The sequence below is a fragment of the Pan paniscus genome, chromosome 7 (assembly GCF_029289425.2).
Source record: "Pan paniscus chromosome 7, NHGRI_mPanPan1-v2.0_pri, whole genome shotgun sequence".
Lineage (NCBI taxonomy): Eukaryota > Metazoa > Chordata > Mammalia > Primates > Hominidae > Pan > Pan paniscus.
This window is the reverse complement of record NC_073256.2, coordinates 155,741,713-155,765,583: the sequence shown is the minus strand read 5'-3', so window position 1 is coordinate 155,765,583 and position 23,871 is coordinate 155,741,713. Positions and strand designations below refer to the sequence as shown.

The window sequence follows — 23,871 nt, the reverse complement described above, 5'->3', positions numbered from 1 at the left end:
AGAAATATTAGAGTTTTGAGTACAAGTATGTCCCCAAATATTCCATTATTGGTCATATTTTTATTTGCTAAGTCTGGAAATCCTAAATGGTGAACAAGATAAACAAGGTTGGTTCTAATGGGTGTTTGCAGGCATAAAACATAAATACATAAGAACATACACATGTAATGATTAAGTGCAAAGCAGATAAGTACAATAAGGCATCCTTATTCTGCCAGCTATTTCCTAGGCCTTCTAACTACTTTAGGGCTGACTTGTTCAGGAAGGGAACTTCCAGAAGAGGGTAAGAGAGAAGGACTTGATTTCGTCCCCTTTTGTGGTGGTAAAACATACATAACACAAACACAATTGGATCCATTTTAAAGTGAACGATTCAGTAGCTTTCAGCATATGTGCAATATTGTCCAACTATCACCACTATGTAGTCTCAAAATATTTCATCATCTCAGAAGGAAATCTTATTTGCATGAGAAATCACTCTTCATTCTCCCCTTTTCCCCTAGCCCCTGTCTGCTCTCTGTCTGTATGGATTTGTCTTGGTCAGGATATCTATTATGAATGAAATCATACAGTGTTTGTCCTTTTGTGTTTGCCTTCTTTCACTTAGCATAATTTTGCAAGGCTCATCTGTGTTGTAACATGTATTAAAACTTCACACTTTTGATGGCTGAATAATATCCTACTGCACGAATATTTTTGATTTATCCATTTTGATTTATCCATTTATCAGTTGATGGCCATTTCCTTCATTTCTGCCACTTGTCTATTGTGAATAATGCTGCTACGAACAATTATTTGTGTAAAAGTTTTTGTTTTAACAATGGTTTCACTTCTCTTGCGTATACATACCCAGAATGGGATTGCTGGGTCTTGTGGTAATTCTAGGTTTAATTCATTGAGGTGCCATCAAACTGATTTCCATATTGACTGTTGCATCATTCCATATTCCCACCAACAATGTATAAGGGCTCCAATGTCTTTACATTCTTGTCAGCACTTGTTATTTTCCATTTAAATTATGGCCATCCTAGTGGCTATGAAGTGATATCTCATTGTGTGTGTGTTGTATGTGAATAGACTTTATTTTTAAGAGCAGTTTTAGGTTCACATCAAAATACAATGGAAGATACAGAGATTTCCCATTTACCCCCTGACTCCACACCTGTATGACCTTTCTATCAAGATATTTCAGAGGGGGGATATATATATATACGTATATATATATATATACACGTATATATATATACGTATATATATATACACACACATATATATATATACACATATATATATATATATATATATATAACAAATAGACCTACATTGACACATCATTATCACCCAAAGTCCACAGTTCACATTGGGATGCACTTGTGGTGTTGAATACTCTAACATTATATGGGTTTGAGCAGAAGTGTTGACATATATTAACCATTGTAATGTCCTACTGAATACTTTCACCACCCTAAGAATCCTCTGTCCTCTGCCTGTTCACTGCTTCCTATTTCTTAAATCTTTGGCCACCACTCATCTTCTTACTGTCTAGGTTGTTCCATCTTCTACAACATCATATATTTGGAATCATATGGTATATAGCATTTTCAGATTGGCATTTTTTCAGTTACTAATATGCATGTAAGGTGCCTCCTTGCCTCGACATGGCTTGATAGCTCATTTATTCTTACTGCTGAATAATACTCCATTGTCAGGATAGACAGTGGTTTATTTATTCATTCTCCCACTGAAGGATATTTGAGTTGCTTCCGAGTTTTGGTAGTTATGAATAAGCTGCTGTAAACATCTGTTTGCAGGTTTTTGTGTAGACATGTTTTCAACTGCTTTGGGTAGGTACTGGGGAGCACAATTACTGGATCTTATAGTAAGAGTATATTTCATTTCACACAAAACTGTCAAAATGTCTTCCAAAGTGGCTATACCATTTTGCATTCCCACCAGCCGTGAATGAGTTTCTATTACTCCACGTTTGCCATCATTTGGTATTGTTAGTCTCCTGGATTTTGGCACTTCTAATCGACATGTAGTGGGGTCTCATTGTTGTTTTCATTTGCATTTTCCTGGTGATGTGTGATGTGGAACATCTTTTCATATGCTTATTTGCCATCTGTGTGTCTTTTTGTGCTGAGGGGTTTGTTAAGGTCTCGGCCCACTTTTTAATCGGGGTATCTCATTGTGGTTTTAATTTGCATTCCCCTCATGACTAATGATGTTGAGCCTCTTTTCATGTACTTGTTGGCCATTTGCGTATCCTCTTGTATCCTCTTAGGAGAACTTTAATTTTATTAAAAGGGTGATAGGAAGCCAATGGGATTTTGTAACCAGAGAATTGTGTGATATGATTTTCATATTAATAGATCCTCTAGCTTCTGGGTAGAGGATGGAGGAGGCAGGGAGACCACTAGTGAAGGTATTTTAGGAGTAGGGAGAGAGATGACTGGGACTTGAGAGTAAGTGGTTCATGATTCTGTGATTATTCTCTCTGGCACTGGGTACCTGGGTACACCATGCCACCCATGAACCTTAGTAATCCCCTCTGTGGAATTGGGTAATAACAGCGCTGTGTCTAGGATTAAGTGGGACTATGACTTTGGAGAACCTACTCTGGGTGTGGCACATAACAGGAGCTCCAAGAAATAGGAGTCCCGTCCCTCAGCACTTTCAGTATAGGCTGGGTCTCAAAGTCCAATGGGAGAATGTGAGGTTCTGGATTCATTGAAGTTAGGTCTGGAGAGAATGAGCAAAAGGAGAAAAGAGAGGAAGGTGGAGTGGAGAGGTGGGCTTATCTGAACTGCATTTGCTTCTTTCTCTATATCTCTACTGGATGGACTCCCCGTCATCTCAAATCCACACAGCACTAGGAGGCGTGTGTACTGCTGGAAGTAGGTGGCTGCAGGTGGCTCCAGGGAGGTGCTAATCTTGTGAGACCTGGACCTAGTTCAGGTGTTTCCCTTTAGAGCCAGGACTTAAGAAGTCTGGCCTGCTCTCACCTCTTCCCTCCCTACTCAGCCAACTCCATAGTACTTGGCTGGTCTGTGCAACTATAATGTTAATTGCCATCATTTAGTGAACTGTTTGCCATTTTTCCTTAATTTCCAAATATCAAATAACACTTTGTATATGAATACATATGTCAGGTTAAATGGGAGATAAATTTCACAGATACTCAGCTTTTATAGGGCTTGGGTCCTGTGGGGCAGTCCCTGTGTCCCTCTATACCTTCAAGAGATGAAGAAATGATTGGGCCCCTGTATGATCCTGTGGCAGGCGTTCTGTATAGGCACCATATAGCACTCATTGTAGTGTATGATCATTATCTCGTCATACTTTCCTGTCTTGAACTCCCGTCTCATTCATGCCTGTCTCCCTAATACACAGTTTGGCAGTTGACACATGCTTGGCCTTTCATTAATATTAACATTTGCTCACGGATTGAATGAAGCAGCGGTCTCATCATGACCAGGGAGGTGTTTGTCTGAGCAGCCTTTGCTGAGATATTGATAAAGGCAGATTGTTTTAAAAAATTAAAAAGCATAAGTTCATGATTAATTCATGCCAAAAATAGGTTGTGCATTGTCATTTTATAAAGATTAATATCTAGGCCAGTATAAAGTGTACCCTAAAACTTAAAGTATAATTAAAAAAAAAAAGTGTACTACTTCAAATTCATTCTATACCACAGTTGAAGGCAACTCCTAGAATCCCTAATGCTGTTGGGACTTCCTTCATCTTCCATTCTTTTTTTCCAGCCCTCCGAGACTCTAGCACAACTTGGGCCCATGTCTTCCAAGAGCTCATCAGCTCCTTCTTTTCACTGGCTAGGGGCATCGTAACTCAGTTTTTTCTGTCATGGAACCATCAATAGTTTTATTACCTGGTGGCTTGAGGGAACTGAGGCTGTCTCCTTCTCTCCTTCAGCATCAATTTTCTTCCACAAAAACATGGACATTTTCATGATGATATGTTAGGTTAGGTTGTTGTTTGGTTGTTTGTTTGTTGGTTTTTTTTTGTTTGTTTGTTTTGAGATGGAGTTTCCCTCTTGTTGCTCAGGCTGAAGTGCAATGGTGTGATCTCGGCTAATTGCAACCTCCACCTTCCAGGTTCAAGTGATTCTTCTGCCTCAGCCTCCTGAGTAGCTGAGATTACAGGTGCACACCACCACGCCCAGCTACTTTTTTATTTTTAGTAGAGTGGAGGTTTCACCATGTCAGGCTGGTCTCGAACTCTTGACCTCAGGTGATCCACCTGCCTCGGGCTCCCAAAGGGCTAGAATTACAGGCATGAGCCACGTGCCTGGCTGGGTTAGGTTTTGAAGATAAAATGAAATAAAATGTTGAAGTACCCAGTATCGTATTTGTTCTAAAAGTCTGGCCCGTTTCCTTCTATGTGTCCTTTGTGCCTTTTGCTTTATTTTGTTATTGTTTTTGTTTTTTTGAGCTCGCTCTGTCACCCAGACTGGTGTGCACTGGTGCCATCTCAGCTCCCTGCAAGTGCTGTCTCCTGGGTTCAAGCAATTCTCCTGCCTCAGCCTCCAGAGTAGCTGGGATTACAGGCACCCACCACCATGCCTGGCTAATTTTTGTGTTTTTTTAGTAGACACAGTGTTTCACCATGTTGGCCAGGCTGGTCTAGAACTTCTGACCTCAAGCAATCCACCTGTCTCAGCCTCCCAAAGTGCTGGAATTACAGGCATGAGCCACCTCGCCAGGCCCCTTTTGCTTTAAATATGTTCTTTCTCAATATTCAACTCCTAAATCCTACGATTTCTTCAAGACTGGGCTCAATGTTTACCTTTAGTTCAATCAGCAAATATTTATGGAGTGCTGTGTGGGGGTTGAGCCCTGTGCTGTCCCCTGGGGATAGAGCATGCCAGGGACAAATGAGGTGCAGCTTTCCTGGAGGTAATATTCTGAGAGAGGACATGAAAATCAAGTAGATAATTCCGTGGAGTGGTTGATACCCCAAATATCATAAGACAGTGATATACTGGAGAGCAAATGAGAGGAGAGAAGAGGCTACTTGAGGAAATGACATTGGAGCAGAGATCAGTAAGGAAAATTGAGGAGCAGCTCTGAGCATTTGTCAGAAAGGCCCTTTGAGGCAAGTGGATGGTCAAGGACAAAAGCCTCAGGCATATCTGAGCTGGGGGAAAAGGAGCGAGGAGCAGTAAGGAGGGCTGTTTGCTGGGGCATCTTAGGGGAAGGGGGTTATCCACAGGAGAGCTGGGAAGCAGGTTATATCGGACCACGTTGGCCGATGTGAGGGCATGAAACTCATTAACTGAAGGAACGAGAGGTCGCTGGAGGATGACATGACTGGAGGTACTTCTAAGAAAGGTCTCCCATCCCCTCTGCTGCTGAGTGAAGAAGGGATTGTGGAGGGAGGGGAAGAAGAGTAGCAGAGATGCAGTGTGGGGGCTTGTGTCCTCCAGGTGGTGAGACTTGGAGTCAGGATGTGACCAATTGCTAGCCCCTAAACAGATTTTGGAGCTAAAAACATCAGGGCTTTCTAAAGCCTTTCCTGTGTTTCCTTCCATGGCTCCATCTCTCCCTTCTCTAAACCACTCACATACACACACACACAGGTGCACACACACACATACTCACACACATACACTCTCTCTCTCTCTCTCTCTAGTTACTTGGCAGAAAACCCAATGTCTCTGCTATGCTTGGGAGCAGGTAGTCTTGCCCCATCACAGCCTGTGACCTATTGCAGTAGAGCCTCTGCCAGTCTGGGTTCTTGAGTCACTGGAGTCTGGTTATTGCACCTCTTCCTCTCTGCACAAATCCGCAGGCTGCACTCTGGAAGCCAGGCACATAATAGGCCCCCAATACATCTATTTAGCAAATGGGTAAATAAATAAATAAATAAATAAATAAATAAATAAATAAATGGAGACTATGGGGCCTAGGTTACCACTAGGCAACCACTAGCCTCCCAGACTAAAGTGGAGGAAGTGATGTTAGGTGTATAATACCCTTGATGGGTTCAGTCACTTTGGGTAGGCCCGGCCCATTGCAACAGTCAGACATCAAGCTAATCCTGCATGCAGTGAGTGGAATGGTATCAATGCAGGCAGCTATGCTATGCACCGGACATCCAGCTGTGTGGGAGCTGAGATCGTGTCCATGTGGCTCCTTTCTGTGTCTACAGCTCCTAGAATAGTGCCTTAGGCATCCTGACCAGGCGGGGCACATTGGCTATATAGACAATGAAGGTGAACATTCCAAAACAGGGGAGAACAGGATGAACTTGGAGCATGGGAAGGCTTAACAGAGGAGGGGCATCTCTGGGTGGCTAGGAAAAGATTCAGAGGGAGGAAGCAGGTGCCAGGACAATGGGCACCAAAGGGAATGGGAACCAAGACAGAGGATGGGCGTGGTCTCCTTTGTCAAACGTAAGGAACCCAGTTTGATTGGAAGGTGTTTATACAGCAATGGTCGGGGAGGAGGAAGAAACAAACCAACTAATGTATCTATTACCTTTTAAGAATAAAAAATCAGAGTGTCAAGAAGAATCATGCAGAGATTAAGTCACAGAGATGGCCTTCCTTAACATCAATTGCCACTCACACACAAAAAACGATGTTCTTTGATGACTTCTCATGTTGAGTTTTGAAGATTAAACGAAAGAAGCATTGAAGTATCCAGTATCATGGTGTTTAAGGTTTTGCCTCTGTGGTTTCCTCTCCCCTTTATTCTATTACTCCCATTCTCATTTTTATATAAATTATGAATAGAAATAACTGGGAAAACAGAAACAGAGCAGAATGCTTGGGATCCCACCAACCTCTGCATCAGCTATCACACATCTATTCCCTTTGTGCCAGATGGCACTTAGGTCTCCTTAATCGCTAACCTTTCCCTGCTAGATATGTGTGTTTTTACAGATAAGGAAAACTGACCACATTAAGCTACTGACCTCCAGTTTGCACAGAAATACACATTGCATTTGGGATTCGAACTAAAGCATGTCTGGCTTTAAAGACTCTCAGTTGAAGGTCCAAGAAAAAGTGAGGACACTGGGTACCCCTGGACATCAGAGCTCCTGGGCCTGAGCCTCAGGAATCATCTGAGGAGCTGGAAGAGATCGTTAACCTCACTGACATGTAGATAAGTAGTTGACAGTGCAGAAAGGGACACTTTTGAGGTTGGGAATAACGGAGATACTCTATGGTCATTCAAATGAATGAACTTTGTTGAGCCTGAGATTTGATCTGGCCCCTTTCCCAGTGGATATGTCCAGGCCAGACCTATGCCTACAATCACTCCTGTTTCCATCCTCTCTATCCATCTTCTGTCCTCTAGATTTCCTCTCCATCATCCTGGGGTAACTTCTTGCCAGCAAGATTATGCCTTCAGGACAGGTTTTGAGGGAAAAGTTCAATATGAAATTAACCCTGCTCATTCATTACAAGGGAGGAGGTCGGGCATTTCTAACTCTGCATGAAAGCATTATTGTTTTTTTCTAAATTGCAATTCATTGAGTGTCTATTGCCATCACAATAAGACGTTAAGAATAGTAGCAGCTACTCTGAGTGCTCTCTGGGTGCCAGATGCCACACTATGCACTTTATGTATAAATTCTTTGGTTTTTCACAATTATCCTGTGCAGAGTCCCTACGCACAGATGAGAAAACTGAGAAATAAAGGCACCACACAAAAGCAGGGATTAATAAAGAACAGGACTAGTGGCCATGAAAGTTTGGTGCCAGACTTTGCCCTTTGCTGTGCACTGAGCTGCCTCTCCATGTCCTGCTGTGGTTTACTCACCCCAAACCCCCCATATCCCTGTGAGACTATGAGCCGACCACTGAACCCTCAAGAGAGGCCTTCCCAGTGAGGTTCACACCCCTGGAGGTGCTGTAGCCCTGGAGAAAGAGGAGCCCCTCAGGAGGATTGGCATTAAGCAGAGCACAGGGAAGACGGATTACCCTAGTTCCTCTGGCTCCCAAGAAATTTTAGAAACCATTGTTTAAGACCATCGTTAAGGCCCTCCGTATCTTGATATCTTGTCCCTACTTAGTTTTCCATTTTGGCTGGGAGGAGGGCAGGCCTTGGAGTGTGTGAGAAGGTTGGGAATGGAGGCTTGCACATCTTGTGGGTGGTCAGTGCGGGAACACGGTGACGTGGGCTGAGTCATGGCTGCACTTGTGAAGCTAATGACAGATGCTAAACAAAATTGGATCCCAAAACACCGTGACCAGGGCACAAACAGAGAGCATGTCTGAAATGCCAACCTTGACTCATGTGTGGGAGCCTTGCATCTTGCGTTCACCTCCTCTCCTGTTTATGTTGTGGCATCAGGAAGGATAAATAGAGGACTCGTCTGCAGTTGAGACACCACCCGTTACTGCATCCTTCCCCCGACACTGGCTTCTCTGTGGGATTCTGTCAGGCACGATGGATTGTACACACCTCCCTCCTCTCCTCAGTGGACATATGCAGAGGACAAAAGGAGCTCAAAGATGCATTCAAAATAAGACGGGTATAATTCTATCAGTCTTAATGTCCTAAGTAGGAGCTGATTCCAACTGCCCCAGAAAACTTTGATCAGAAAGGAGAGTAATGGGTTTATTCAGTCATTCATATGTGCATTTTCTCTTGCATTTGTTTAGTCTTTCATTCCTTCTCCTGTTTGTCCCACAAATGTGATTCCATACCTATTCTCTGCCATGTTTCTTGCTAGACTCCATGGCTGTCCTTCAATTTATGGAGCTCACAGCCTAACCTGAAAATAGAGATGCTTTCAGAGGATAACCTATTCCGGGCTATTTTGACATGCACAAGGCAAGGTTGGGGGCTTCTTTTAGGGAGGGCGGTGGCATGGCTGTTCAGGGAGGGCTTCCTGGAAAAGCTAGATTGGACATTTAAGGATGGGGAGCTTGTCAGGTAGAGAGGTGCAAGGTGGGCCCTCCAGTGGAGATAATAGCTTGAACAAAGGTATAATAAAACCATATTTAGAGGTAGTGGAGCACTTTGATGAGAGTATTTTGAGAGGGTTTGTTTGTGGTGGTGGTGATATAGCGAGGGAAGAAGGGCCTAGAGTTGGAAGCATCTGTTTCATGCTAAGGATTTAGATTATGATCAGGTTAAATATGCATCAGTGCTGCACTTGAAAGAGGGCTGGGTCTGTTTTGCAGTGTCTTGCAGAGCTCATACTCTAAGGACCCGGATATCTCAGGTCATGGTTTTTCTCTCAGATGGTTGTGCAACAATCCCCCAAACCATGCAAATGTTCTGTTTTTTGTTTGTTTGTTTGTTTTTTGTGCATGTGTGTGTTTTGTTGCTCTAATATGAGGGCCTGAGCTCTGTGATCTCTGAGCTTCCTGTAAGATCTAAAGTTCTGATACCCTGATGTTATCCATTCCCCGATATCTGCATGTTAAGAGGAAGGAAGTGGGTACAACTGAGATTCATCAGTGTCTCAGAACTTTAGATCTTATAGGAAGATCTAAAGTTAGATTTTGTTGTTTGTTACGTTTTTTTTCCAACCTCTTGGGGTTCTTTCTATGATCAGATGAAATCATGGATGTAAAAACTTTGACCACCAAGAATTTAAAGATCAATGGGCTACAAATCTGGAGACAGGGGTCCTGAGGACATTTGTTCTGTGATTATGGGCAAACCACTCCCTTTTCTGGGCCTCAAATGTCGTATCTGTGTAAGGAGCGGGTGGACAAGGTGGTGGTAGGGACCACTGGATCACTATGCTTTGATGCATGAGGTATTAAAACCTATATAGTAGCCGGGCATGGTGGCTCATACCTGCAATTCCAGCACTTTGGGAGGCTGAGGTGGGCAGATCACCTGAGGCCAGGAGTTTGAGACCAGCCTGGCCAACATGGCAAAACCCCATCTCCACTAATACAACAACTAGCCAGGTGTGGTGGCAGGCACCTGTAATCCCAGCTACTCAGAGGCTGAGGCAGGAGAATCGCTTAAGCCCAGGAGGCGGAGGTTGCTGTGAGCCAAGATCGTACCACTACACTCCAGCTTGGGTGGCAGAGCAAGACTCTGTCTCAAAAAAAGAAAGAAAGAAAGAAAAGAAAAGAAAAGAAAAGAAAAGAAAAGAAAAGAAGAAACCCATATGGTGCTACTGACCTCAAAGGGGTCACTACAGAGACACCACTCACCACTGATACTAAGCCTGCTGATGCCTTCATGTGATTCAACTTGAATTGGGTGCGGTGCACTGCCGTTCTGCAAACGAAATGCTCTTGAAACATTTATAGCCATTAATAAATGCAGAACCTTAAAATTAGATGGTGTGATATTCATAGACTCTCAAGACTGTCAGGGAGCATAGAGGATGTCTACTCAAGGCTCAATCCCAAAGCAGGAATCCCGTCTTCAGCTCCTGGGGCAGACTTGGCATCTGCGACGTTCTTCCAGGGACAGGGAATCAGTGCCTTTCAGGGAAGGTGTATTTGCTATCAAGTTATGTCTATCATTGCATTGAAACCTCCCCCAACCTCAATGAATGTGAGGTGCTATTCTTACCTGTCTGAATTAAGTTTCTCAAGGAGGAGAGATGCAACTTCTGTCTCCCTCAGGTCCCAGAGAAGATGGGAACCTACATCTGAACCAGCCTTGTTGGCTGTGGGCTTGGTATCCAGTATGCTTCCCCCAAGCTTGGAGTCCTGGTACCTGGACCCTGAACGTTGCCTATGTCTTTCCCTAGCAACTCAGCTTCATCCAGGTTATCCTGTGGTTCACTCCAGGCTGGATTTCTTTGAATATTTAAGCTCATCTTTGTTATGCAAAATTTTTATTGCACAACATACAGATATTTTATTGTTATTATTAGTTATTCTAATATTAGCATTATCCACTATATATTGAAATATATAGTGTTTTCATAATGTTACTGAAAAAAATATACATTTATGTTGATCTTCCCAAAAGTAAATCACTACTAAGTTGATAGATATTACTATAGTAGGATTACAGATGTGGAAAATGGGGGCGCTAAAATTTGATTAGGGTAACCCGTAAAATGGTCAGAATGTGAACCAGATTTGGCAGCCCTGAAGCCCCTGCTCTTTCCATGATTTGACATTGCCTCTCCAAAAAAAGAACCTGGAGACAGTATGCTCCTTGTTGTATGTGCTTATGTACACACAAACACTGAGGAGTCTGTTTGTGTGCATGTGTTTCAGTAAGTGGAAAGAGAGATAAATTGCCACTCACTGTGGTCCCAAGTTTGACTTCTTAGTGAGTGTCACCAGAGCTTCCAGCATTAGCAGAAAGGGAGAAGGCTCCATGCCTGAGAGCTGCAAATAGTGATGGCATTGGCTGCTGCTCCCTTAATAGAGCTTCCTCATCTTTGGTACTTCAAGCCCTCTGCCTGAGTTTATGAGTCAGTTATCTTTTTATGAGATTGTGAAATCTTATGTGCCTGCAAGCCTGGATTTTAAAATGCTGCCTAAGATAAGGGGGACATAGAATCTCAAAGAAAACAGGAACTTGGCATTGTGTGGGATGCTTCTATTTGCACTGTCTTCAGATGTGAAAAAAAAATAAGCAAACATAGACAGCCAGTTTTGATTTCTATATTGAAGGAAAGAAAATACTTTTCAACATTAAGGGGGTGAATGCCTGGGGCTGCATTGTCTATGGTAGGTGAGGGTCAGAGATGTGATTTCTAGCCTCCCCTCTGCTCCTAATCAGCAGGGAGGCCCTGAAGAACCTCAGAGTTGGTGAGGGTGTAGGTAACTCTTTGGTGGAAGGGGATTATCATTCCTCTCCTGCCATTGCTACAGAACTGTTTTTAGGTTTGCTTCTTTATCATACTAGCTTATACTTATTAAGCATTTATCATATGCCAGACTCCAAAGCAACTTGCAGTTGGGGAAACTGAGGCACAGAGAGATTAAATTCTTGCTCCAAGACTGCACAGCTGCTGAGGGGTTGGCCTCTGTATTGCTTGGACTGGCCAGGTCCCAGAAGGCTGACCCAGTGGGTCTCAGCCACCACCAGTAGGTGCTCCTGCCTTCTTTGTGCATCTTTGTGTCAGGGTATTTATCCTTGTGGACCACAGTTGTGACTTGACTTTCTCTGCTCATGTCCTATCTGTGTCTTCCAATGGCCCAGGTCGATGGCTCAGATTTCCTGTGTCGCTGCTATGAGAAGTTGGCCCCAATTCTGCATGTAAACAGGCTTAGAGATGTTATGTGACTTGTCCAAGTTTCCACACAGAAGTGAGACCCAAGATTGGGAGTCAAATGTGGATGAGATGCTCTCACAGCAAGAAAGAGTGCTTAGGGGATCCTCCCTTCTTAATGAAGAAGTGCCAGTTTTCCATCTCTAATAAGATTGTTTGCCTGGAACACTGAGCAGATATTCCCTGCAGTGATCATGGGAGGCAACAAACTAGAGTTATTACATTGTTAGAATGGCTGCATGGAGTAAATCCCCTGGGGAGAAGGACATCACTGAATGCATATACATGCTTTGGAGAGTAATTTCTGCTGCTTCTTTTGGACCCTAGAGAAAAGGCAGCACATTCTGACAGGGTAATCTGGGTTTGAGTGTGGCTATCTCAAGAACTTGCTAGGTCATGTGTGCTCTGGTATCCTGCTCTGATTTCTGCCAAAACTCATTGAAATTTCATTGTTATTAGCAGTGTTGAAATGTGGAACCTTTGAAAGATGAATAGAGTAATGGTGTTATGGAGGGAGTGGGTTAGTTATCTCCAGACTGGGTTTGTTATGAAAGGGAGTTTGGTCCAGTTTCCTCTCTGTCTTGAGTGTTCTCTTCTGCCTTCAGTCCTTCTACCATGGACAGGGGAACACCAGATGCTGCGCTCTTGGACTTCCCAGCCTCCAGAACCATGAGCCAAATAACCTTCTGTTCTTTGTAAATTATTCAGTCTGTGGTATTCTGTTATAGCAGCAGAAAACAGACTGAGGTAGATCCCTTCTCTATTCTCACAATATTCCTCTGTACATGAGAGGTCTCTTCCCGAGCCTTTCCCATCTCCTATAGTGTAATTCTGTAATACACAGTCCTTTGAGAACAGTAATATTTTCCCTTTTCATAAAGTAAATGCTGATATATATTTAGATCAAATTATTATCATTTAATCTTTCAAAGACCATATACTCTGAAGATTGAAGTTTTAAAGAAAAATTGCATTTGAAAAGAAAACATGTTTGTGAAATAATTTTTTCCCAAGCAAAATCTAATGAGGTATTGGAATTATGATATTTCTTCAAAACAGTTTTAATATTTTATCCAACATTCTCAGAGGCAACTGAGAATGCTCTAGTACATTTAAAAAAATGTAAATAACTAATTAAACATTTTGATATATTGTGATGAAAAGTGCAAACATTTACTCAGGCATCTACAAATGCCAGAACCTCTAAAGTTAAGATGGGGGCCTAGTTCTTTAGGTCTGGATATGAGGGACCTTTTGAATTTCTGCCATCTATGTTGAAAGTGGAAATAAAAATAGTGATTGCTACTGATGATGAGTGATTGACAGTTTTGTAGGCAATGACTGAAGCTCTTTATATATGTGATTATCTTTAATCCTCAGCGCCACCCTAATGCATTGATGTTCTCCCTGGTACTTTGTACAGAGATGGAATCTTTGAAAGATCACATGCTGTGGAACTAAAGGAAATAGATTAAAGCTCAGTTTTGGCATGGGAGGGAGGATAAAGCATTGTGCCTGGAGAAGTAAGAAGTTGATGGAGTATACAATGCCTCTTGAATCATGGTAAGGGCCAGAGAAACCACTGAAAACTTTTGAGATAAGCAGAACATGAGCTTCTTGGTGCTCGAGATCTGCCCCTGCAGTGAGAGGGTGGAGAATACACAGAAGGTGATGAAGCTGGAGCAGAGAGAGGCACATGGAAGAGGTGGGAATATTCAGGAAAGAGGATGCTGATCAGCATTCCTAGGGTGATGGCTTTGGAGGCGGAGATAAGAAGTTGAATTTGAGGAGCTAATGATAGTGAGAACTGACAACTAATTGTCTTTGTGAGGAAGGGAGAAGAAGGACTGGGCCCTGGGCCAGGTGCAATGGTTCATGTCTGTAATCCTAGCACTTTGGGAGGCTGAGGTGGGCGGATCACTTGGGGTCAGGAGTTCGAGACCAGCCTGGCCAACACGGTGAAACCCTGTCTCTACCAAAAATACAAAAATTAGCCAGGAATCACTTGAACCCAGGAGGCGGAGGTTGCAGTGAGCCGAGATCATGCCACCTCACTCCAGCTTGGGCAACAGAGTGAGTCTCCATTTCAAAACAAAACAAAACAAAACAAACAAAAAAATAAGGACTGAAGGCTGAACCCAGTTGATGCCCAGACAACCGGGTAAGTGATGACAGTCTTCCACAATTTTGAGATCTCTCCAGATTCCTTTAATACAAGGGGGAATGCCATCTCCATGCCCTGTTACTGGGAGAAAGACCTGCAGGTCACAATTTTGGAATAGAGAAGAAAGACTTCCCCCCGTCCCTACCATGTTGCCTAGTTTTGAATGTCTTTGAATACACCATTCTGGATAATGATGATGAAAAACTGTAGGGAAACCAACACACATGCCAAAAGAAAAGGCTCAGTGAAATATGATGATGAGAGTAAAAAGAAAATTCCAAATGAAACACTCATACAATTAACTAGATGTATTAACATTTATTCTAGGTGGCTTCGACTTTACGTGTTATGGAAGGGCTGGGTCTGACATCTGTTGTCAACCTTCTGTGTTACCTGTTGGGGATAAAGATTTATTTGTTGTTTTACAGAGGAGGAGACCGAGGTTTAGGGAGTTTTGTAACTTTAGGTAGATTGTAACATTGATATCTGGATCCTGGCTGGTCTATCCCAAAACCTGACCTACATACACACACATACACACACACACACACACAAACACACAGAGAGAGACTATGGAGGCTCCATTCCAGGTGCCACCTAGACTCTCTGCATTTTACATGGTACTTTATAAATCTAGACAATTTTTGTAGCTCTAAAAGAAAAGGAATTTGATTTTTGACAAAACAATCAGCTCATATTTCTTCTCAGAGGTGATTTCTTGTCCTCTTTCGGCCACACAAATGGGGCATAGATGCATTCTGCTAGTCCCTGGCTCAGCTATCAGCTACATGTGCAGTTTTTTTTGCCAGAGCTGGCATTACAGGCAGATGCAGCAGCGGGCTCAGACTTTAGCCTTTGTGTTCCTAGATCCTGTCTTGGAGCCTGATTAGGAGGTCTGAGTGTAGGACTCAATAATCTGGGGTTGTTGTTGTTGTTGTTGTTGTTAATTTTCCCAGGTTGTTCTTTTGTGGGAGGTTCTTGGAACAAATGTTGGGAAAAACTGGTTTACCCAGAGTGTGGTTGCTGATGTGCTGTGGATGGAGATCTGAATCATGTCCTGCCCTCCTCCTAAGCATGATGCATGTTGACATCTCTCAGTGCACTCATCACTGTGCATCCTCAGAACCCTGTGCCTGGACTCAGCCCGACAGAGGTGGAGAAAGGGCTTTCTTGGACAGCCCCTTTTCGGATACCTTTAATGACAAAGAACTTGCTTTTTCTGCCATAACCAACATCACTGTTTCAACCCTTAGAGCCTCCGGTCTTATTTTCTGTTGCTTTGTTTTCCTTGCTGAATTCTGTTCCTCTTCCATATTCACACTCTGGCCTAGAGTCTGTTGTCTGGTGTTACCATTTATTCCTTAGTTCCATAGTATTTGTGAATCTCTACTGTTTACCAGATGCCAGGTTAGGAATGGAGTGCTTAGAAATTCATAAACAGACAATGACTCCTTTTTAGGGGCTTATAGCCCAGTCATCTCCTTCTTCAAGGAAGAAAAGTAACATGCTATGTTTCCAAAATATTTTTCTGTACTTTAACAATATCCTATTGACAATGAGAACATTTTTAATACTCTAAAAAAGTCAGTTTAATTAGTTACCATTCTGTATCATCCTCTGAGGTAGGTGTTTCCCTCCAAGTACAGATGCAGAAGCCTGGACTTACTGGGGAACCTGCCCCAAGAGTCACGTAGGTTCTTTTCTATTTTCCCTAAGCATCAGCTGAGTTGAGAAATAAAGGGACAGAGTACAAAAGAGAGAAATTTTAAAGCTGGGCATCTGAGGGAGACATCACATGTCCGTAGGTTGTGTGATGCCCCGCAAGACGCAAAACCAGTAAGTTTTATTAGGGATTTTTTTAAAAGGGGAGGGAGTGTACGAATAGGGTGTGTGTCACAAAGATCACATGCTTCACAAGGTAATAGAATATCACAAGGAAAATGGAGGCAGGGCGAGATCACAGGACCACAGGACAGGGGCGAAATTAAAATTGCTAATGAAGTTTCAGGCACCATTGTCATTTGATAACATCTTATCAGGAGACAGGGTTTGAGAGCAACCGGTCTGACCAAAATTTATTAGGTGAGAATTTCCTCTTCCTAATAAGCCTGGGAGCGCTATGGGAGACTGGGGCTTATTTCATCCCTACATACAGTCTCAACCATAGAAGACGGCCACACCCAAGGGGGCCATTTTAGAGACTCACCCTCAGGGGCACATTCTCTTTCTTAGGGATGTTCCTTGCTGAGAAAAAGAATTCAGCAATATTTCTCCCATTTGCTTTTGAAAGAAGAGAAATATGGCTCTGTTCCACCCAGCTCACCAGTGGTCAGAGTTTAAGGTTATCTCTCTTATTCCCTGAACATTGCTGTTATTCTGTTCTTTTTTCAAGGAGCCCAGATTTCATATTGTTCAAACACATATGCTCTACTCTTTGTGCAGTTAACGCAATTATCACAGGGTCCTGAGGCGACATACATCCTCCTTGGCTTACGAGATGACAGGATTAAGAGATTAAAGTAAAGACAGGCATAGGAAATCACAAGGGTATTGATTGGGGAAGTGATAAGTGTCCATGAAATCTTCACAATTTATGTTTAGAGATTGCAGTAAAGACAGGCATAAGAAATTATAAAAGTATTAATTTGGGGAACTAATAAATGTCCATGAAATCTTCACAATCCACTTTCTTCTGCCATGGCTTCAGCCAGTCCCTCCATTTGGGGTCCCTGACTTCCCACAACATGGACTCAAAGAGATGAAGTGATGTCCTAGTCAACCTATTAAGTGGCAGAAATCAAATCTGAACTGAGGTTTTGTGACATCACCTTCTGATCCTCTAGCCTAACCTCTGCCTCTTTTTTTCCTCATCAATCAAATACAAACATTGCCTGCCTGAAGGTAATGGGATCTTAGAACCTTGTGGACAAGGGGAATTTAATTGTCATTTAAACTCAAGGCAGGGTTTAAATGCCAGAAAAGTGGGACCTCATCCTTTGTCTGCATACTCCCAGTGATGGGGGAGTTCATTGCTTCATAACGTGGACTGGTCCATTGTTGGGCAGCTGGGATGGCTAGAAAGCTCCCAGTACAGGGCAGGTCAGTAAGGGGCACTTGATCAAGATTTTTTTTTAGTGAATGAAAACCAAACAAGGCTGTAATTTCACTGCATTTTCTTTTACCCTGTCTCCTAGTTCTGTCTTCTGTAACAAAACTAAACATAGTCTGCGCGTATTGAAAGGTTATTACATGCCAGTCTCTATTCTGAGTGCCTTATGTATGTTAATAGTTTTAATTATTGCAATACTCCAGGAAGTAGGTATTATTATTGTCCTCACTTTACAAACAAGGAAAATGAGGCCCAGGAAGATAATAATGACTCCAAGGTCACCCAGGGCCATTGAGACCCAGGCGTCTGGTTCTGGAGCCTGTATGTATATTGCTTTAGAGATAGGCTGTTCTCTCCACTGTCCACAAGGAAGGCTAATCTGATGATGCCTGTGTTAATCTCTAGACATAGGCTTCAGGGGCCTTCCCATCCTGCCCCTCCCTCCGTCCTCTTTTCTAGGCATGTTTGCCTAAACTGTGGTGCACCAGGGGCAAACTGTCTGTACACAGGTGTAAGCTGTGGGTGTTGCTGCCTGAGTGAGGACCAGGCAGTAACTAGGGGCCCAGGGAGGTTACACAGTGAAGGGCAGTACCAAAGGCAGGTGTGCCGACTTCAGGTGAGCTGAGGTTGAGATGACCTGCTGAGGTTACTGTCTTCACTTTCTGAACAGAACAGATCTGCACTGATGACCCTAGACTGAGGCATGGCAAAGGCCTCCTCATTCAGAAGCCAGCCTTCCCAGGGAGGCCGTACCTGAGTGCCAAAGACCCAGGTCCCCCCTCTTCCTGAGCCGTCATCACTGTCATTGTGATTGTCACTGGATCACCCTTTCCCAGTCCCTGAGCATCATGAGGGCAAGGTCTGCTCGTAAGCTCCATGTGCTTTAGAGTGCCAGAGTGCCTGGACACACAGCTTTCAGGAAGTACAGGTTTGAAGGTGAGCTTTTCAGAGTCACACCAAATGCAGCAGAATGACTGAATTCACTAGAATGGTGGGTGGCACTGGTTGTAGTAGGAAGTTAGTGCAGAGGAGATGTCTGTGGTGTGTGTGCACATGGTGCCGGTGTATTTTGGGTTGGGTATGTTGTGTATATGGTACATGCTCATGTTGGGGGTGAGTGCTGGTTTTTCTGATGTTTCGTGGGAGGTTCTTGGAACAAATACTGGGGAAAATTGGTCTACCCAAGGTGTGGTTGCTGATGTGCTGGGGATGGAGATCTGAATCATGTCCTGCCCTCCTCCTGAGCATGATGTATGCTGACACTTCTCACTGCACTCATCACGATACATTCTCAGAAACTTGCACCTGAACTGAGTCCTACAGAGGCAGAGAACGGACTTTCCTGGACAGTCTTTTCAGCACCCAGTGTGTGCTGGGTATGTGTCATGGGCATCTTGTGTGTGTGATGAAGATTTGTGTGTGTGTGTGTTTTATCAATGCATATTGTATGTATCTGTGTATTTGTGTGTATGAGTGTGATGTGTGTGTTAGGTATGTGTCATGGGTCTATTGTGTGCATATGTCATAAGTATGTTCCAACAATATGCCAGACACTGTATTAAACACTTTGAATGCTGTCTCCCTACTGATCATGAAGACAGTTTTATAGGGTAGGTACTCTTGCTCTTCACCTCTTAGCAATGTGGGACAGAGAAGTTAAGGAATGGATCCAAGGTCATGCAGCTCACAAGAAACCAAGTTAACTCAGGTCTGGTTAATGCTAAAACCCTTGTCTTTAGGCCAGTGGTTCTCAAATTAGTGTTTGCACCTAAATTCCTTGGGGAACTTGTGAAAACACAGATCCCTGAACCTCACCTGTGGAGTTTCTGACTGAGTAGGTCTGATGTGGGACTCAAGACTTGGTTTTCATAACACAGTATTGCTGATTCCACTGGTCTGAGGACCACACCTGAAAACCACCGCTCTGATAGCTTCCCACTAATCTTCAGATGGAAAGAGAAGGGGAGAAGGTTGGGACCAAGACAAATGGCTCTAGATTTCTGACCACAAAGTGGACCAAGGATGTTACCAGCAAAATCAACACAGAGTTTTAAAAGTATTTTACATGGGGCGGAGCGCGGTGGTTCACGCCTGTAATTCCAGCACTTTGGGAGGCCGAGTTGGATGGATCACTAGGTCAGGAGATCGAGACCATCCTGGCTAACACAGTGAAGCCCCGTCTCTACTAAAAATACGAAAAATTAGCCAGGCGTGGTGGTGGGTGCCTGTAGTCCCAGCTACTCGGGAGGCTGAGGCAGGAGAATGGCGTGAACTGGGGAGGCGGAGCTTGCAGTGAGCCGAGATGGAGCCACTGCACTCCAGCCTGGGTGACAGTGCGAGACTCCATCTCAAAAACAAACAAACAAAAAAAACCAAAATTATTTTACATGGGAACTCATCTTCCTCACTGCATTATGGGTGTTTGGTTATAATGCCTAACATGCTATTTTAAAGGAAAAGGCAATTTCCCACCAAGAAGCTGTGTCTGTGTTTACAAGTTCCAGAACTCTATCCCATTCATCCTGAACAACAGCATGGTATGGTGCATCTTTCAAGGAGAAAAGAATATTCTGTGTGGTATTCTCCATGCATTAAATATTGTCTTCTAAATATTAACTCTACCCCAAAACATGGTCCCAGCCATTCTGCCAGTAAGTGCAGGAGATGGAAAACCCAGGCTCCTGGATAGGCACTCTGCCTGAACAGCACCACTGTCTGTGTGGCTCGGGGCCAATACTACTCATGCAGAGGGCTTTTGAGGATTGTGTGAAGTCATGCATGGAACCGCCATCAGTGTGTAGTATATGGTAGGCTGGCACTGTTGGGGTGCATTGTTCCTGCTCTCCCTTTGTCTCTCTTTCTGTTCTCCTCCCCAGGATCAGAGATCAGGAGGGGAACTGGGGATAATGGAAAGCTGACAACCCCAAGAAAGGAGTGAGATGGTTTTACCAGCTCTGAGTTTTTGGAGGATTCAGACTGAGTGGGGTGATGAGAAAATGAGGACAATGCAGCTGTTGATGTTTAATGTGATTATGAAGGGAAGCACAGGGTGGCTTCCATTTGCTTGCCCCTCCATCCGGCTTTGATTGGAAATGACTTGGGATTAAAATTGAGCCTCAGGTTCTGACCTTGACTGGCTGTGGTGTGTTGGGCAGGGCCAGGGTGCACCTCCATGGCTCTTCATTGGGAAATGGGTTTTTGGCACATTTTGTGAGCCAGGCCTTTCCGTATTTGCCAGATTGAAATTCTGTCTTGCAGAATTTATAGAGGTTGGTTCTGAGGATTTTAATTTGGTATGCAGCCTTCTGAATCTCTAGAAATATTTCCCGGATGAAACATTTGCCTGAGCTGAGATGCAGTTAAGGCCCAGTTAATCCTCCTGCTGTTATCTGTGGGATCTGGCCTAGCCTGACCCTGTTAACTGCAGTGAGGTTGTACTCTGAACCACAAGAATGGTCTGGTCCCTGAGGCATCTGGGGGCAGAAAGAGGGGCTTTGGAAGGAGACCCAAGTGTGAATCACCAGTTGCCAGGGGACAGAGCCACGTGTTCCCTTCCTTTCCCCTCTCCTCCTTCTCTCTCATTCTCTCCCTTCCCATAGGTCATACCAGGTCTTGAGATCCTGCTAGGTGCCAGGTATATTGCAAGTCATTACCTCTTATCCTATCGGGAGTCTACTCAGTATCTTGCATTATCCCTGTTGTTTGTGGTAGTAAACAGGCTTGGAGAATGGGAGGATCTTATCAAAGGCCACACCACCAGCACATTCCAGAGTTAGAAAGTGGCTCCAGGTCAGAGCTTCTCTGGTCCTTTTTTCTTGCATGCAAAATGGGGCAAGAATAATACAAAATTCTTGTTGGAAAAAAATCAGGCAACTTACATGGAATACTTTATGCAACACCAAAAATATAGTAGGTGCCCAATACAACTAAGCTTCTTTCCCTTTCTTCACATTCCTGGTATCTAGATGCTTTCATATTCTCAGAAAACCCAACCTGCTTTAAATGTACCTCTCGGTTTATTTCTCATCCTAGAGATGGACTGTTCTAATGTTTTTTTCCTCCCATCTTTTCCATTCAACCATCTTGTTACTGACCCCCAGTAACAGCTAATTGGAAAATTAGCAACCTGTCAAGTTGGGTTAAACATCTACTTGGCAGCAGCACCCACATGCTCTATGTGCCATGCTTGATATTGCTCCAGCCATCTTCAGTCTTTAGAGACTGCATTTATAATATCAATGATAGAATCATTTTAAATTATTATTAACAATGGTAGCAAAAACTTATTGAGTATTTACTACACAAATGACCGTGCAGAGTGCTCAGTGTGGCATATTTATTCTCTCTTCCCACCATTTATCAAAGTTATCTGCTATTACCAGTCCTCACGTTACAGATGAGAACACTGAAGATGAGAGAAGTTAAGTGACTTGCTCAAGGTCACACAGCTGGAAAGCGGTAGAGCAAGGATTCTTGTGCCTTTGGCCATGAAGGATGTGCTCTCGGCCGGGATGTTGTTGTCTCCATGGTACTGACAGATAGGAAAGGGCAGGGGACCAGCTCAGCTTTGGAGTTAGGACACCTGGGTCTGCCTCCTGGCCCTTCCAGGTAGAAGCTGTGACAGTAGGCAAGTCATTTTGTCTCTCCGTATCTTTTTCCATAAAAGGAACTCTGAGTGGTGACGTTCAGTGGACACACGCTACTCCTGTTGGTCCTGTTGATCAGATTGGTTTCCTGTTGTAAAAGTCAGGTTCTTTCTGAGTGGCTGATGTGATCTCAAACTGTTAATTTCTCTCTTGTTTTTCAGGTAATGAGCCGAAAAGATCATGTCTGAAATACAAGGAACGGTTGAGTTTTCGGTAGAGCTACATAAATTTTATAATGTGGATCTCTTTCAGAGAGGGTAAGTATGCTTTACAATTTGTGTGTATGTGTGTGTGTGTGTGTTGTTTGTTTCTTTCCGTGGAAGAAGGTGGAGGTGGGGAAGTCAGATTATAGGAAATTTGGGACTAATGAAGAAAAGATTTTCATTGTGTGTTCTTGCCAAGTCAAAAATCCAAACCTTTATTGCATCTGAAAATAAACCACATATTGACAGAGACTAGAAAGTGCTAATTCATCTCCTCCCCCTGCACTCCCTTCTACCTACTCTCTTCTTGGTGGCTCTTTCTAATACATATGTCAATTTTAACGGGAAGTGAATTGCTGGAAAATGAAGCTTGCCTGTGTAGCTGTGGTAAAAAGGAGTCAGTGTGTTCAATACTGATGCTGATGCAGGCCATTACTTCAAAACCGCGTATTGTAACACTTGTGCCTAGATCTTTCAAAAACTGATAAGGTTGGTATTTGCAAACATCAATTCATATAATTGAAGTATAATGCTTTCATCTTTTTGAGGATGCAGTCTGAATTTGGCATTTAATGTGCAGGTGATATCAGTAAATCCTCATGATAGATTTACCTCCAAGGCTCATTGTAAGTAATCAAGATGTGAAATGATTATATAAGAAACCAAACACAGACGTGAACTACATGTCTTCATGATGATTGCTACTACTTTTGACATGTTACTGACACACAAAAAGCAAAGTTAATAGAAATTGAATTAAGCGTCCAATTAACAGCACAAATTAGTATAGAAAACAAGGGGTATCTATCCATTTGCTTTTGTTGCCTAACGAACTTTTCTAAAACTTAATGGCTTAAAAACAACAACTTAGTTTAGCTCATGAGTAAGCAGTTTGGACTGGGCTCAGCTGGGCGGTTCTACTGAGTTAGATGTGGCTTGGATGATCTCACTGGGCTCACTCACAGTTCTGGGGCTCCCAGCTGGGCTGTTGTGGTTCTCCTTGTGTCCTCTCATCCTCCAGCAGGCTTGGGCTATCAAGAGGGGAAATACACAAAATCTCCTGTTGTTCAGTCTTGGAATTTGCATAAAGTTGTTTTTCTAACACATTCCACTAACCAAAGCAAGTCACAAGGCCAGTCTAGCTTCAAAATGAAGAAATAGATACCATCTCTAGATAGAAGACTAAGAATCAATGTACATTTTAATAATCTACCTCCAAGATTAGACTCCAGCTGTGAAAAGATAACCCTGAGTTTAATGCTTCAAGTGCCTCTTGTGTGCTATGGCCCCTACTTACTTAAGGATGAAATTCAGTGAGGCTGAGTGGTTTTGGCAGGTGACCTGAACTCCAGGCAGTGAGAAGAATGGCAAATGGTTCTGAGACCAGCTTTCTGTTTCAGGGAAGGAGGCATATGAGGAGGGGTTTTGGGCAGCATTCACAGAGGCTGAGCTTTAATGAGGCAAAGCTCTGTGCATCCTTCTGGAAGTCCTGTTGCCATTGGTCCACCTCTCATTTGATCAGAAGTCACATTGTATATTGATAGGAGCCCTGGGCTTGGGGCCAGT

At 43.3% G+C, this 23,871-nt stretch overlaps 1 protein-coding gene across 4 annotated transcripts in view; it reads left to right on the top strand.

The window, feature by feature from the left end:
• FAM135B (family with sequence similarity 135 member B) overlaps positions 1-23,871 on the top strand; it is a 376,201-nt gene that overhangs the window by 109,161 nt on the left and 243,169 nt on the right. For all 4 annotated transcript variants that reach the window (XM_034966641.3, XM_034966642.3, XM_008960143.5 and 1 more), the window contains exon 2: positions 22,264-22,359. In XM_034966641.3, the coding sequence (XP_034822532.1) occupies positions 22,283-22,359 (77 nt within the window). In that variant the 5' untranslated portion in view covers positions 22,264-22,282. The remainder of the gene's footprint in view (positions 1-22,263; positions 22,360-23,871) is intronic.